General features: G+C 34.6%; 2 protein-coding genes across 4 annotated transcripts in view; one reads left to right on the top strand and one right to left on the bottom strand.

Annotated features, from left to right (window-relative positions):
* The window catches only part of CCDC146 (coiled-coil domain containing 146), a 265,750-nt gene that overhangs the window by 202,490 nt on the left and 45,471 nt on the right, over positions 1-17,789 (bottom strand). The window lies entirely within an intron of this gene.
* The window catches only part of FAM185A (family with sequence similarity 185 member A), an 82,746-nt gene that overhangs the window by 14,988 nt on the left and 49,969 nt on the right, over positions 1-17,789 (top strand). For all 3 annotated transcript variants that reach the window (XM_054237860.2, XM_002751672.5, XM_035255051.3), the window contains exons 5-6: positions 10,875-10,916; positions 16,654-16,749. In XM_054237860.2, the coding sequence (XP_054093835.1) occupies positions 10,875-10,916; positions 16,654-16,749 (138 nt within the window). The remainder of the gene's footprint in view (positions 1-10,874; positions 10,917-16,653; positions 16,750-17,789) is intronic.

The raw sequence follows: 17,789 nt of genomic DNA on the forward strand, positions 1-17,789 counted from the left end.
TTTTTTATTCAGTTGTACATTAGGTAGATCTGGTAACTTGTAACTCTTCATATTTCAAAAGTGACTTTTATATAAGCATTGCATTTCTAACTATCTTAATCATAATGAAAGTACTGTGGTTAATATATTTAGCAGCTTTTAGTGGAGAAACAATTCCTTATCAAGTCAGATGCGGATTAACATCCACAGGAAAAAGCAGCTCTAATCTGCAATGCTTTATACCATGTTTACACTAAATTCATAATGTTTCATTGCTCTGCATTCTTTTAAGTTAGATAAATTGAATTTGGTACAGTTTATCATTAATTGTCTACATGGTAGTAAAACAGGTGGACTTTTTTGAAGCAGTCCTCAAAGTACTCTAGGGCTGTTGATTACATAAAGTAGCTAAAATGGAAATATATTGCTAAGAAAGAAAGACTTAATTCCTTAGCCTTAATAGAGCCTTTTTATATTTACTGACCTTTAATACAAAATCATATACCTTTCCTTAGCTGGTTTAAATTGAGGTCCTCTTTTGGACTGTTTCAGATTGAATTTCCCTGAAGGCAGACACTCAGATGGAAATCTGAGCATAGCACATTTACTAGGACTCGTGGGAGCAATGCCGTGTAAAGGAAGAAAGCCAGTTTTCCATGGGAGAAGTTGGACTATGATACAGTTTCAGTAACCCACACGGAGAGCTCTGAAGCTAGGATGGTCCCTAAGAGTTGTCTCTAGCTGGGGTGAGAGGAGCTGGACGTTTATATCCCCAATCATTAGATACAAGCTGTCCCAGAAGGAGTATGATCTTGGGCTGAAGTGGCTCATTTTAGCTGAGGCAATTCCCAAAGGGGGCTGACAGCTGAGGGCTGTCTGCCAACAGTACTCCTGATAACTAGGAAAATAAGCCCTTCAGTTATAATGGGGGCTCTGGATGAGGAATACAGCATCCACTATAGTTATATTTGTTCATTCATTTGATGCATCTATTGACCACCTACTATGTGCCAGATTTCCAGGCACCAAGGTTGTAAAGTTGGGCAAGAGATGAAACTTATCGTTAAAGAACTCAGAGTAGACTAGAAGGATTAAATGTACCTTCTTATTTTCTCAGTCACTACCATTCCCACTGGGATGCTACTACCTACCTCATTTCCAGTGGTCCATTATCAACCTGCCTCAATGCAGTGAACTATTTTAGCTGTTTCTCTCAGCTTCTTTTGTAATACTAGTACAGCAAAAAGGAGTAGGAGAAGAAAATTTAATCCAGTTTCAAATTATAGCTACTTTCACAGAAGTAACTGTAGAAAAGCTTCCATGTTCAGGCTTGCTTTCTCCATCTAGTTTTTGACCCTCACTCTGCTTTGGTTTTTCAGGATATACAAGAGAGAAATAAGACAGGAAACCCCTCTTTGTTCCATAGTCACACCCAGTACCTCGACTTTTAAAAAGTCACCTTTGAGGCACATCTAAGTTTCTTGTTTTCCTCTCCCATGTCACCTCTAGTTCCATCCTTGTCCTAAGGCATTACATGAACATGCTTTTGGAGTTTGTAGTTTGGAGTTTGGGATGGGAGGGGTACAGGAGAGAAGGCAGTGTTTTAGTCTCACATCCTGATGGGTAAGACGATTGGAGTCATGGCTGGTGAAAGTAAGTCCCAGTTTTCTAGCTTCTGGAATTTTGGTGGCAGCTATTTCTCCAAAGATATTCCCAACCTAGAACTCTGGATATATATTTCAATGAGTTCCTTGTTCTAAATGCTGATGGTTATATAACACAAATCAGGTGTATATTTTGGCTATATTTTTAAAAACTTGCCTGAGAATCTTAAAACTTGTTTTTATGGAAAAATACATTGCTATTTCTAAACATGCGACTTACAGAAAACAAACTGAGAATATATGCATTCTTGTTTAGCATTTATTTACTTTGGCTTCTTTTTTCTCAGGCAAGGCTTAAATTGATTTTTTTTTCCAGGTAGTGCTGAAAAAAATCCAACATATAGATGTTGTTAAAACCATTTATACACAAATACAATGCAGTCACTTTGTTTTTGGTAGATTTTACAAGTAGAGTTTGGAGCCTTTGTGCCAGTGGGTGAGTGGGTGGATGGTTGAAAGCAAACATGTATTGAGTACCTAAATTGGCCAGCCCCTTTTACTTAATGAACAATTGGCTGTTTACAGATAAGGAACAATTAGACTTAGAAATGTCTAATTGTTTACTTGCAACCCCACAAGTTAAATTAGTGGAATAGCAAGGATTTGACCCTAGTTTCTTGGCTTTCTATATGTTTTTAAATAGTGAACTTGATTGCAACTGCAAATTCCATCATCACTTTGAGGGCTTCCTGGCTCACTGTAGAGATGTTTCCTCCAGGAAGACAGTACTGTAACACAGATGCACTACTTCAGCTATGTTCTACATTATAACTTCCTTGAGTTTCAGGACAATTATCATGCTTTATGACCGAAAATGTAGATGTTCCTTCCAAACAGTGTTTGGGCTTAGCTCCTTCGTTGCATTGAGGAACTGGACTCCTTCCATAAGTGATGGTGCTGTCTTAAGTGTGTGGCTTCTAAGTCTTTGATGAAAGGAAGGCCATGAAATTTATTTTTTGTCTGCATTTTCTATTTTTTGATATACCCTGATGGTGAAGCAATATCTAACATATTAGTGCTGAGTACTTAGAGCATACCCATTAATGAGGAAAAGAGTAATGAAAGGAGAAATATATCTTTCCTGGCCTTGCAAGTTGATTCCTATGTATAAAAAAGAAAATAATTTATCCTAAGTGCTTTTTCAAGTGAAATTTCTAATTCTAGCTAACTATTTTTTATAGGTAAAAAACTGAGTGAGTTAATTGGCTAGTCATATTTACTATTTGTAAAGTTGGTTGAATCACATCTACTAAGTATGTATGCCTTCTAATACAAAATAGTTTATTCATTGACTTAATAAATACTCACTTTCTGGCACCGGGAGAAAAAAAGTACCTAGTGGGAGCATAGGTACTTGGATAGCCTGTATTTAGATGTAAAATTTTATGGCAGTTTACTATCTCGATTTCCTTCTAAATAGTCAAACATTAAATTTGGCTTTATATGGATATTTTATTATATTCTGACATTTGAATATTGATGTTTTTAAAAGAATGCTACGTATGTATAATAAAATGCATCTATTTATATATATTCTCCTAAATACATTTTTAAATTAAATATGGTTTCCTGACTCTGTTAGAGACAATGAAAAACTTCCTTGAAATGGTTTGCTAGGATTGGTTTCATTTATAATCTATAATTTAAACAAATTGATTATATTAAGATATAAGAGTGTTCATGTTACTTGTTTTGGGGTATTTTTAAACTTACGTTATGATTTGGAATAGTGACTAATGAATAAAACTCTATTTAAAATATTTAGATTCCCTATGTAACTTAGGCTGTATTTTAGGTTATTTGGAAACATATCTTGATAGATAAATTGCTGAGTATTAGTTCTCTCATTTTCTTCGCACTTCAAAAGTCCTTTGTTTTTCAAAGTTTTGGCATACAGGCATAAACTTTTCCCTTACTAACTACTTTTTTATTTTTGAAATTTTCACAGAAGTACAATTTACATGAACTATACAAAACACAGGTGATAATTTTGTAGCACTCAAGAGTTCATAAAGAAATGTCCCAATCTGCTTTAAGAAGGACTTGTAGTTACTGATAAATTTATTTATTTATTTATTTATTTTTTATTTATTTCTTTCTCTTTCTTTCTTTTCTTTCTTTCTTTCCTTCTTTCTTTCTTTCTTCTTTCTTTCTTTCTTTCTTTCTTTTCTTTCTTTCTTTCCTTTCTTTTTTGAGACGGAGTTTCGCTCTTGTTACCCAGGCTGGAGTGCAATGGCACAGTCTCGGCTCACCGCAACCTCCGCCTCCTGGGTTCAGGCAATTCTCCTGCCTCAGCCTCCTGAGTAGCTGAGATTACAGGCACGCGCCACCATGCCCAGCTAATTTTTTGTATTTTTAGTAGAGACGGGTTTCACCATGTTGACCAGGATGGTCTCGATCTCTTGACCTCATGATCCACCAGCCTCAGCCTCCAAAAGTGCTGGGATTACAGGCTTGAGCCACCGCGCCCCGCCGTTACTGACAAATTTCTAAATCTGCTTTGTAAACTTAGAAAGTCAGAAATAATATAAATGTTTAAAAGTTGAAGCATTTATTGGATTAAATAGATCTTTTCATGACGTTCATGAAAATGCTTTCTTGAAATTCTAGTATTTATTCCTAGGTCATTATGAAGTTTTAATTTATCATTTTGATACTTAATTTTGAATCTGGACACATACAACTTTTTTATATGAAATACTAGAAAGGAATTTTAGCTTTTTTTGTGGTGCAAACCATGTAGGTTTTTCAGGGTTTAGACCTCAGACACAAAATACTGCTATTTCGTATAGTGTCTGTCCTAAGTGCAGCTCCTTAGAGACATTCAGAGACTTGGCTTGTCCTGTAAAGGTGATGCTGTGATCCTCAATTTGCGGCTTCCAAGTTCTCCATAAAAAATAAGACAGCGTAGAGGATCATGGAAGAAGTTTCAGAAACCAGGCCTAGAAGTGCATGTATTACTTCTGCCCATAGGTCTTTGGACAGAATATTTTCAAATGGCTTTATCTAACTGCAAAGGCTAAGATATGTAGTTTAGCAGTACTCTTAATGAAGAAGAGAGGCTCACAAATATTAATGGACACCAGCAGTCTCTATCATATAATTGCTCTTTCATAAATGTCTACATATCCCTTCTCTTTCCACTCCGGTGATAATTGGCACTCACCAGGATTTCATCCTTGTACTATTGTTCTTTCTCTATATATTTTCCTTGGGCATCTTATATACTTTTGAGTCTGAACTACCCTTACAAGGGTGTTTCAAATCTGATTATTCAAATCTATGTCTCTAGCCCTGACTAATTTATACATCCATCTGGCAGGTAGACATAGCCATTTGGATCTTCATAGACATCTTGAACTCAACATTTTTAGCTTTTTCCCCTTCTTCCCCAGTCTGTGAACGTCATCTGTAATGTGTCCTCTTCCCTTATTTTCATTTGCTGTTTCTGATATTCCCAATTCCCATGCTATAAATCTGACAGTGATCTTAACTTCCTGTCTCTCCTCATCTCCTGCGTCTAATCAGTTACCAAGTTTAGGCAGGTTTTATCTCTCAAATATTTCTTCAGTCTATCTAATTTTTTTCCTGCTAATTTCTACACTTCTGTTTTAGACCCTTGTGACCTCTTGCCTGGATACTAGGAATAACTTTGCCTCCAGCCTTGCCTTCTTCATATCCATTTCTCCTCACTGCAGCTAAAGTAGTTTATTAGTAATACACAGTGAACACGTCATTCTCTTACTCAGACCCTTTTCTGCTGCCTTATGATGGGCCCAACTTCCCTCTTCTGACTCTATGCTTTGTTTTCCAGAATTACATTGTCTTTTTTCCTATATACATTTTTACCTGTTTTATACCTCTGAGTTCTTGATCAGAGCCTTTGATCATACTGATCATAGGTTTTATATTCTGCCTGAAATGCTTTTCCTAGCTTTTAAAAATCTTGTTGACTTTTTAAATCTTTCAGTACTCAGCTAAAGCATCTTGCCTCATATCTGGTTTTCTATAAATCCTTGCCTAATTATAAACTCCTCAAGAGCAAAGATTATGTTTTATTCATCTCTATATTCTTAGCATTTAGCACTGTAGCTTGCAAATAACAAGTGTCTCCCTTCCCACCTCCCCACCCCTACCCACCAAAAAACACAAAATGACTTCATCTTTAAGGATACTTGATTACTCTGTTTGGATTATGAGAGTTATATGTGCTTTAACCATAATCACATTTCTTTTGATGAAGAAAAATAAACCAATGTTTATCTTTAAAGTGATTACATTTTTTTTCCTCTGACCATGCTAGAATGAAGGATTACAAACTAAGAAAAATGATCTGTTTTCTTAAATACCAGGATTTGTGGAAAAGCTATATAACTTGAGAGTAGGGTAAGCACACATAGTTATTACAGACCATCTGGTGTCTGCTTTATTGGAAAGAAGCTTTTACTAAGATTACTTCTCTCAAATAATTAATTTATAATTTTCAGTGATTGGAGATGGAGTAGGTGAAACCAAAATATAGAAAATTTTGCTAATACTGCCCATTTTATTGCTTTGTATACTTTTAAATATACTACTTTATTCCACTATGTATTTGAGATAAGATAAGCCATTTTGTGTTTTCTAATGACTGTAATATTTCTGTTTATGGTAGAGATTTTCTAAATATTTTGATATGAGTTAAAAATAGGTATTTACTGTTTTATTTAGAATTGACAAAAATATTTTAGAGTGTTATTTATAACTATACAATATTTGAAACGATGCCTTATTTCCATGGGTGTTTTTGTTGTTGTTGCTCCAGTATGCTTTCAGTATACAGTAGCATTCTAACATTCAAGAACAATGTTATCTGAGACTCTATAGGTCCCACTATAATTAACAAATCCTCATTTTATATAGATATAAAAATTCTATTTTCTGGCTCAAAGAATCATTATTTTCTCAAGACCTTCTCACTTTCATGACAAGCACTAATGATTGGCATTTTGAGAAAGACCATATTTTTATTTTAAGAAAGTAAATTTTTATTGCATTATTAAAGACTAGTGTAAAACAATAAAGCTCTATTGCCTTGATGAGTGGGTGACTGGATTCACCAGCTAAATGACTATAAAACTTTATCATAGTTCTTTATTAATAAAGTTACAAATATCAGGGACCTGTCTGCTTCATCTTTTATTGTTCAGGAGGTAAAACAGTGTCTTAGTCTGTTTTCTGTTGCTATAACAGAATACCTGAGACTGGGTAATTTATAAAGTTTATATATTACAGTTCTGGAGGGTGACAAGTCTGAGGTCTAGAAGCTGCATCTGGTGAGGGCCTTCTTGCTGATAGGGGCTCTGTAGAGTCATGAAGTGACACAGGCCTCACATGGAGAGAGGCTGCAGGAGAGACAGCCACACTGGCTTTTATAGCAGACTCACTCTTGTGATAACTAACTCACTCCCTCAGTGACCCTTTAATCCATTGATTCATGAATGGGTTAATCCATTCATGAGGGCAGAGCCATCATGACCCAATTACCTCCCAAAGGTCCCACACCTTACAGTATTGTTGCATTGGGGACCAAGTTTCCAGTGAACATGCAGACCACAGCAAGCAGTAAAGAGAATGCTGAGTGTGGAATGCCCACTGTCTCACACTAGGTAAATCTCCTTAAAGCATGGTTTTCTTGTATTTTTATCTATCTTGAAATTCTTCACTGACTTTTTTGGTGTAGGATAGTCAGTAGATTTAGCACTCTGTGGGTCTACCACAGGTTGCTATTTACCTACTTTTCCAAACTTTTTATTTGTTCACAAAATAATAATGTTTACTCTGCACTGTGCTAAGTTCCCAGATATGAAGCTGCATAACAAAGACGTGATTCCTGTCCTCATAGACTTGCCTCATTGCTCCAGCCTATTTGATCTGCATTATTTAAACATAGTATATATAGTTTTGCCTTTTTACATTTGCTTATATGATATCTTTTCCCAGGAATTTTTTTCTCAGCATATTAACATTTTACTAACATTTCAAGTTTCAGCTCAAGTGATACCTTCTATATGACTAAACCTCCTTGTCCAAGCTAGGTCATTTTGGTCTCTTTCCTCTAAGTGCTGTGGCACCTAAATAATGCTGTCCATTTAGGATATTAAAATTATTAATACAGACTGATTTTTAACTTGTGATGTGTGCATCTTTCTGGATATCCTATGAGGTTTTAGATAGCCACTATGTCCTCTGGCCCCCTAGTGATTCATGTCCTTCCTACATGCAAAATACACTCTCTTCCTCCCAAAGTTCCCAAAAGTATCAGCCCATCACACATCAGCTGAAAGACCAGAATCTCTACATCAAAATCAGGTGAAAATGAAGCTCCTCAGGTATGAATCTGAAGACTGGTGAACTAAAGAGACAAGTTATCTATCCACCTCCCAAACACACACACACACACACACACACACACACACACACACCACACATTACCTACACACCATAGAGTGGAGGCATTGAATAATGACTATGGACTTTCCTGTTGAAATGGGAGGCACAAAGGAGTCACTGATCCATAGTGATTTTCAAATTCAGGTGGGCAAATCTTGAAGGTTCTTTGATTAGATCTCAAGGCCTAGGAATAATTCTTCGTGGTTCTGAGTTTCGACCACTGAGCTACTGGTTCCACCCTCTAAATCATTCTTCCTTTTTTATGAAACGTAGCATATCTTTACAGCTAAGTAGTTTTCTCAGCCTGCTTCCTGCCGGTAGAATTCTGAGGGTCCAGTGGTCTCTTTTCACTTTGTATTGGCACTGTCCCCTTCAGTCTAAGTTGGCAATGTTTATTGATATAATTGTCTAAAACCTTTGTCAGCCTTCTGTGAATCTCACTGGTGTTCATTCCATTAGATAAAAGCCACACCCAAAAATCTTTTCAAAATATGGGCTTCTGCAGCGATATTGAGGTCAACACCCTCAAGCTTTCTAGGTCTGTTTGAGAGGATCTGTGAGTCCTTAATCTTTTTAAAATACTTTCTTAGTATAAATGATTAATACCATGAGGTATTAATCATCTTTCTGGAGTCTTAACAAAAGGTTTTCACCCCTTCAGATTCACCTTTAGGCCATGTTCTAGCAAGTAGGATCTAATTAAATGAACCAGCTTCTGCCTCGACAGCCTACAGAATGGGAGAAAATGTTTGCACACTCTGTATCTGACAAAGGTTTAATATCCTTTGTTCCTTTGAATCTTTAAGGAACTTAAATCAATAAGCAAAAAACTAATAACCCTATTAAAATGAGCAAAAGACAGGAACAGATACTTCTGAATAGAAGACGTTCAAGAAACCAACAAACATGAAAAACTGCTCTAAATCACTTAATCATCAGAGAAATGCAAATCCAAACTACAAGACACCATCTCATACCAGTCAGAATGGCTATTATTAAAAAAAAGTCAAAAAACAACAGATGCTGGAGATGCTGTGGAGAAAGGGGAACACTCATATGCTGTTGTTGGGAATGTAAATTAATTCAGCCACTATAGAAAGCAGTTTGAAGATCTCTCAAAGAATGCAAAACAGAACTACCATTCAACCCAGCAATCCCATTACTGGAGATATATCCAAAAGTAAAAATAAATCATTCTTCCAAAAAGAAATGTGCACTCAACATGTTCATTGCAGCACTATTCATAATAGCAAAGACATGGAATCAACCTATGTGCCCATTGGTGGTGAATTGGATAAAGAAAATGTGGTACATATACATCATGGAGTACTATGTGACCATAAAGAAGAACAAAATTATATCCTTTGCAGCAGCATGGATGCAGCTGGAGGCCGTTATCCTAAGTAAATTAACACAGGAATAGAAAATCAAATACCACATGTTCTCACCTATAAGTCGGGGGTAAACACTAGATACTCATGAACATAAAGATGGCAACAATAGAAACTAGAGTCTACTAGATAGGGGATGGAGGGAATGGACAAGGGTTGAAAAACTATTGGGTACCATACTCAGTACCTAGGCGATGGGATCATTTTTACCCCAGACCTCAGCATCACACAATATACCTAGTTAAGAAACCTGCATATGTATCCCCTGAATCTAAAATATAAAAAAAAAATTTAATCTTATAAGCTTCAGTACACAAACCAAGTTTTTATTCATACATAAATATACTCCTTATTCATATACTCACAGGAAATATGATGATATATTAGACCTTTGGATGGATTTTTGCAATCAGGCACATCTGGCTATTGAGTAAATGAATCCAGTGCCTTTTTAACTTTTTCCCTGATATTGATACGTCAGTATTCACAAGGCATATGAAATGAGATAAAATGAGTTTATTGAAGATTAATTCTGAGGCCAAAGTTATTCCTGTACTTTTTAGTGTAGTTTTGGAATTATTTTAGAAGAGATAACATTATTACCCAAAATTGAGGCACTTTTCATTTTGTCTGTACTGGAAAGTGCTTCCATTTTGGGGAATTAAAAAAAAAGAGATAACATTATTGCTCATATTTTCAGTGGAATAAATATGAGTTCCTGATTCTAGGAATACTTATACATACAAACATACATATGAAGAAGAAACTTACTACTTTTGGTATTAGAGGAAAGGAGCTGGGAAGAATGGTCGCAATATTCCATACTTATCACAGAAAACATTTTCACTACAAGATGGAAACCTTTGAAGCGTCTTTGTTCTGTTTTGTTTGTTATACCTTCATGTATTCATTATTCTTATCTCAAACCACTTTAATTCTTGGCCCAGAAACTACTTTAATCTAATAGACATGGCAAGTAGCCTGAGAAATAAAAGTAATTCTTTTTTCATACCATATTTTAGTGTTATTTGGTTGAAAATGTGGCTTTGTGCAATCTGATAAATACATTAATATTTAGGTTGGAAATGTATAGTGAGTATGTTTCAGTAGTTTATTTCACTTAAGAGTTTTAGAAGTATTGTTTTTCCTCTGTGCAGCAGGTATGGTGATTTATAGTTATGCTACAAAAGCTAAAGGTTTGGTGGTAGAGGAAGAAAGTTTGCAGAGATAACTAAAGCTAGTTCTTTCAGAACTACAGCTAAATTTTTGACTGGATTTGTGATATTGGGAAAAACTGCTAACAAAAATAACATTGTAGATATTCAACCATGTTTTATCAATGCTATATATCACAGTTTCTTTCTAGATTATCTCTAGTACATAAAAGTATCTTTTTCTTTTTTTACAGGTAATATAACATTACAAAGCAAGATGGGTAACATCACAGTAGGTATGTGCTAAGTTACTAGTTGGCCTATTTTGCCCACTTTTAAAAATAGGTATATTTGTAATGACTTTATTAGAATAAATGAAGTCTACAGTTTAACTGATGAACTTGACAGGATCACAAATCAAATATAGACAGAACCAATGTACTAATTATGTCTACTGGGAAATAAATTATCTGAGCTGGTATTAAGAAATGTGGTATATTTCTTGCTAAAATTCTCTGTAAAAAAGAAAAGAAGATGTTATAAATTTCTTGATTTCTTCAAATATATAAATTAAGTCTTTGAAAGAATAATATAAATAATGTCACTGTTTATTGGTCTCCAAATGTGTTAACATTTGAAGACAACCTTATGGATACCAGTAACTAGTTAGTCAACATGTATTTTTTGAGTACCTGCCATGTATTAAGAGTTCTTCTAGGTACTAGGGAACAGGTCAATAGGACATAGTTTCTGTGCTCAGAGACCTCACCTTCTCTGAGCCCTGGGAAGAAAGACAACAAGCATATAAATACCAAAAGGTAATTTTGGTCTGTGGTAACTACAATGAATAAATAAGAAACGGTATGAATAGATGTTGGGGAAAAGAAAATGACTTTAGTTAGACAATTGGGGGTGGTCTGGAGAGGGTACATTTGAACTAAGGCCAGAATAATGAGAGTTATGTAATTCTGGATACAGGGCTCCCTAGAGAAACAGCAAGTGCAGGCCTTGAAAATGGAAGTTTATTATTTTCAAGGGATAGAAGGCTGGCTGATGGGGAAAGTGGTAGGTTATGAGGTAAGTAATGGTAGATCTTAGGACTTTGTGGACAGGGTAAGAGTTCAGACTTTATTCCAACTACAATAGGATGTTAGAGAAGTGATATATAAGTTTTATTTTAAAAGAACAACATAGCTTTTATTTCATAATGTACCAGAAGGGTTCAGAAGTGAAAGCAGGCTATTGGAAATCTTAATTTGTTCATTCTACTGCTGATGAACACCTGAGCTGTTTCTAATTTTTGGCAACTGTAAATAAAGCTGCTGTGAACATACTAGTGTAAGTCATTTTATGGATATAGATATATTTTTTTCCCTCTTGGCTAAATACTTAGTTATGGAGTTGTTGAGTTTAATAGGTAGGTTCTATGTTTAACTTTATGATAAACTACTAGACTTTTTCCCAAAGTTTCACTTTATACTTTGATCAACAATGTATGAGAATTTGAGTGGCTCCACATCCTCATCAACATTTATTATTGTCTGTTTAAAAATTTTGCCAGTGTTTGTGTGTATATAGTGGTAGATCTCTGTTATTAATTTAATTTCCCTAATGACAAATAATGTTCAGCACTTTTTGTTATTGTTTCTTTTTTTTTTTTTTTTTTTTAATCGAGATGGAGCCTCACACTGTTTCTGAGGCTGGAGTGCAATGGCATGATCTCGGCTCACTGCAACTTCCACTTCCTGGGTTCACTTGATTCTCCTGCCTCAGCCTCCTGAGCAGCTGGGATTACAGTATATACCACCACACCCAACTAATTTTTTGTATTTTTTGGTAGAGATGGGGTTTAACTATGTTGGCCAGGCTGGTCTCCAACTTCCGACCTCATGATCTGCCCGCCTCGGCCTCCCAGAATGCTGGGATTACAGGTGTGAGCCACCGTGCCCAGCCTGTTCAGCACTTTTTAATGTGCTTATTGGTCATTAGTATATCTTCCTTTATGAAGTTTTAGTCTTTGAGATCTTTTGCCCACTTATTTTTCAATTGTCTTTAAGTTGTACTTCTTTGTATATGCTATATAAGTCCTTTGTTAGATATTGTCTTTTAATATTTTCTCTCAGTCTTTGGCTTGCCTGCTCATTTCTTAATGGTGTATTTTCTTGAGAAGATGATTTTAATTTTGATGAAGCATAATTTACCAATTATTTTTAGAGATCCTAAGAAATTGTAGTCTAGTTTCAAACATGAAGATAGTCTATGTTTTCTTTCAGAAGCTTAAAATTTTTTGCTTTTATCTTTGATCCATCTCAATTTTTTGTGTTTAATATAAGTCAGGAGTAAAGGTTTATTTTTTTCCATATGGATATCTAATTGTTATATCACCATTTGTTGAAGAAAACTTCCTTTCTCTGATGGATTACTTTAGTATCCTTGTCTAAAATCAAATGACCATATAAGTGTGGCTCAATGTCATATCTCTTTTTCCTAATTCACTGATTTATTTGGAGAACATTATGCCAGGGCCACAATATCATGACTACTGTAACTTTGGTAAGTCTGTAAATCAGGTAATTGAAGTCTTCCAAATTTGTTCCTTTTAAAGATTGCTTTGGCTATGATAGGTCCTTTGATTTCCAGTCAATTTCTACCAAAAGATACAGTTGTGATTATGTTTGGGATTACACTGAATCACAGTGAATCTTCCAATTAATGAACATGGTTGGTAGATCTGTCCATTTAGATCTTCTTTAATATTTCTCAGCATTGTTTTGTAATTTTCAGCATAGAGGTCTGGCACATTTTTTGTTAAATTCATTTGTGTTTTTAACACTGTTGTAAATGAGAAATTTTTAAAAACATTGCTAATTGTCTACTGATGATATATGTAAATACAAATGATTTTTATGTATGGACCTTGTATCTTGTGACCTTGCTAAATTCACTCATTCTAATAGCGGTTTTCTTGAATCTAGAATCCTTTTCTAGCTAAGCAGACATTTTCATCTGCAAATATAGTTTTACCTCTTTCCTTCCAATCTTCATTACATTTATTTATTTTTCTTGCCTTATCAGGCTAGCTATGAACTTCAGTATAATGTTGAATTGTGGTAATGAGAGAGGGATTCCTTGCTCTATCCTTGTCCCCAATATTAGGGGGAATGCATTCAATATTTTATCATTAAGTGTGATGTAAGCTATAGGTTTTTAACAGATGCCTTTTTATCAGATTGGGAGAGTTATCTTTTATTACTTGTTTGCTTAAAGTTTCTTTTTTAATTTTCTTTAATCATGAATGGGTGTTGAATTTTGTCAAATACATTTTCTGAATTTATTGAAATGATCATTTTTTTCTTTTAGTTTATTAATGTGACCAACTATACTCATTGATCTTTCTTTTAAAATTTTATTTATTTATTTTGCTATTTTAAAAAAGAGAGACAAGGTCTTGCTTTGTTGCCCGTACTTGTCTCAAATGCTTGGCTTCAAGCAGTTCTCCTGCCTCAGCCTCCCAAAGTGCTGGAATTAAAGGTATAAGCTACCACACATGGCCCTTTCTTTAAAATAGCTATCATTTACTCAGTTCTCATGTGCTAAGCACTGAGCTAAACATATTACAATGTAGATTTATTTTGGCTACTTTTGTGTGTGTGTGTGTGTGTGTTTGCTTTTGCTGTCTTTACTGAGATATAACTGACAAAACCATATATATTTAAGGTGTACATGCAATATAATGATTTGATATATGATATACATATATGTTGTGAAATGATTTCCACAATCTGTTTAGTTATCACTTCACCTCATTACCATTTTATATGTGTGTATGATGAAAATGTTTAAGATTTACTCTCTTAGCAAATTTCAAGTACACAGTACAGTATTGTTAATTACAGTCACTAGGCTGTACATTAGATCTGTAGGACTTTCTCCCAGATCTATGTCTTCATTATGTAAACTCCAAAAAAATGAAATTCTTTGGATGAAGTCTTAATTTTACTCTCAAAAATTAATTTTAGTTCTGATAATTTGTGTTAAACAAAAAAATAGGGCTTATTTTGCTGCATAGTTTTAAAATATCACCTTTGCCTTCTTTTTTGAACACATCTTGACTTTTTAGTTTTTGACAGTCTTCAAGGGATGAGCCATCATTAGAGATCAATACAGATAACATGAGGATAGAATTACTTTGTGGCTTAGGATATAATTGTTTAGCTGTCATTTATTTCTCCTTGGGGGAAAATATATGAAAATATTGTTTATGAGCCACATAAGAATCTTGTGTGGTTTTTTTCCATTCTTGAGAAAACAAGAAATCAAACTAGTGTTTCAGCTATTTTACTTTGTTCAACCTGGAGTAATATGCATATTGTGTATTCCACTTTTCTTTTCTTTTTTTTTTTTTTAGCATAACGTAATTTTTTTTATTTGGCTTCTTTTAGGATGCAATAAGAGGTTTAAAAAGGAGTTTCTGTTGGTACTTAAAAAGTGAAATGTTCATCTTTGTCCAGCTATTCTCTGTCATTTATCTCTAGTGGTTTTATTTCCCAATGTCAGTGTATACTTTTGACACTTGAAAACTAAATAAATTGGATCTGATAAAGGACATTTTCCAGTATAAATTGAACATACATTATTATAAATGATCTTGGAGCCAGATTTTAAACAGTTTATTCCAAATTTATTGTGTTTGAATTCATTTACATTTTTTTAAAAGAAAAATGTTGGCTCCCATATATATACATACACACACACAAATGTTTTCTATGTTTTGCAAAAAGTATAATTTTTGGCACAATTTTTACCACACTCCCTACTTTGTTTCCACTTTGAAGTAATAAAACCTTTTGATAAAATATGCTTTTTAAGAGGCCTCTCTGAAAAGAATATGCTTTGGCCTTCTCCAGGCAGTCAGACAGAATATTAAATTAAATGTTCAACTGCCATGGGAGAAAGAGAAGAAGGGAAAACCACTTATCACTGACTCCTGAAGTTCATTTCTTTACTTCCTTATTTCTGACTGTTTTCCCTTGAACTTGAAATACTGGCCAATTGAAAACTGGGGTCATCGATGACAGGGAAATTTGAATGTCAAATCAGGGTTACCTTAATTATTTTCTTATCCTCACTTAAAGTACCTGTTCAATTCCAGAAACTTAAAAAGAACTAGAACTATTAGATATAAACAAGCTTCATCTACTCTTTAAATTATTCCACCCTGCCTTTCTACCCCTTAAAGAAATGCAATAAGCCAGGAACAGTGGCTTGTGCCTGTAATCTCAGGAGTATTGCTTGAGCCCAGGAGTCAGAGAACAGCCTGGGCAACATAGCAAGACCATATCTCTAAAAAAAAGAAAAAAAAGAAATGCAACAACTTTATGTAGGGTAATCTTTTACTATTAGGAGGATTTCTTAGTGCTAGCAAATTTGCTAGAAGGAGAAATTATGAGAGGTTTTGATTTCTGTTAACCTTGCTACAGCTTGTATGTGACTATACACGAAATAGAATTCTTTGGTAATTATTGAAAGCTTACTAAATGTATCAACATGATAATAAACCAGATATATCAATGATGCTTAGTGGTCAAAGATCCATTACTTGCAGACTGTCCTTCCTACTCATTAAGTTTTAGAGTAAATGTTTAGAGATAAGTTATTCAGGTTCATGTAGAGATTTTTTAATTAGTTGCCTAGTTTAATAGATTTCTAAGGCCAGGCATGGTGGCTGGTGCCTGTAATCCCAGCACTTTGGAAGGCCAAGATGGGAGGATCACTTGAGGCCTGGAGTTCAAGACCAGCCTGGTCAACATAGTGAGACCCCATCTCCAAAAAGGAAAAAAAAAAAGAAATAGATTTCTAGATTTTTGATAGTGTTTACATTTCAGTACAATGGTATTGTTATAAGGAAAATACTAAACCTTCCAAGATTCTTAGCCCCTTATCCTAATGCTAAAGCAGAGCCTTTTATTTCAAGTTTATAATTCCATTTATTAAGTAACAATGATTTTACTTAGGGTTTTTTCTTCTTCCCAGATTCATCTTCTGGATGTCTAAAAGCCTCAACTCATCAGGGTGCCATAGATGTTTATGTCAGCCAACTGGGGAAAGTGGAATTGAAATCCCATAAAGGTTAGTCAACTGGAATGTTTTATCTTGACATACGAAGTAAAGAAGGTTTATGTAACACTCAGGAAACAGATGGTCAAATTATCTATACTAACATAGTGATTTCAAGAGAATATCTTCTGATAGATCCTGATTTCAAGGCACTGGTCTGCTAGCTCTCTAGACCAATGATCTTTACAACTTTTGGGATAGATGGCCATGCAGACTATCTTTCCCTTTGTAGTACAAACAAAAATGTAATATTTTGACTGTTATTATGGAATTTTTAAATGTTACTCTGTGGATTTTTCGGTTTAGTCTATTCTGAAATAGAATAATCTTTGAAGGAAAAATGCTGCCATACACTAAAGACAAGCTTTTCTGCCAGCCTGTAAAAGGAACTTCTCAGGCAATCAGTGTAGAGTAACAGTTTTCAAAGTGTGATCCTGAAATAAAGGTATCACACAGGGAGGTCCTCTAAAGTGAGTATTTAGTCTCTTGATGTATCAAGACTTATGATGTATCTCTATCTATAATTTAACTTCTGACAGAACTTATTCTGAGTTCAATTCTTCCACTTAAAATGGTATACTTTTCATTTATCTGAAAGCTAAATATGAATTCATCTGTTCTTCTGCACATGTGGATGAACACATATGTATGGACAAGTGGCTTGGGTGAAGTAGCTTGGCCATAGGAGCTAAAGTGGCTTGGATGCAGAAAGTTATTAACTATAGATCTGTATAAAAAAAATTAAAAATAGTCAAGAAGCTCTTGCATGTTGGCCAGATGTTTAACAAGGAAAATATTTCCTCACAAAGACTGATAGTTCCTGCTATTAGTAGTTTCTTTACCATGTTGATTTAATAGTTTTTTTTTTAAATCCGTCTCCAGAATCTTTTGTCAGTGTCAAAACTGCAAAACACAGAGGTCTGAAACCTCAGTTACTGCTGACACACCAGTATGATTTCTCAATATCATATTTTCTCCCTTTAAAATAGGATAAACTTATGTCCTTGCTAAATCTAAGAGGTTCAGGTAATACTTTTCAGGGTAAATTATAA

Source organism: Callithrix jacchus, chromosome 11 (assembly GCF_049354715.1).
Source record: "Callithrix jacchus isolate 240 chromosome 11, calJac240_pri, whole genome shotgun sequence".
Lineage (NCBI taxonomy): Eukaryota > Metazoa > Chordata > Mammalia > Primates > Cebidae > Callithrix > Callithrix jacchus.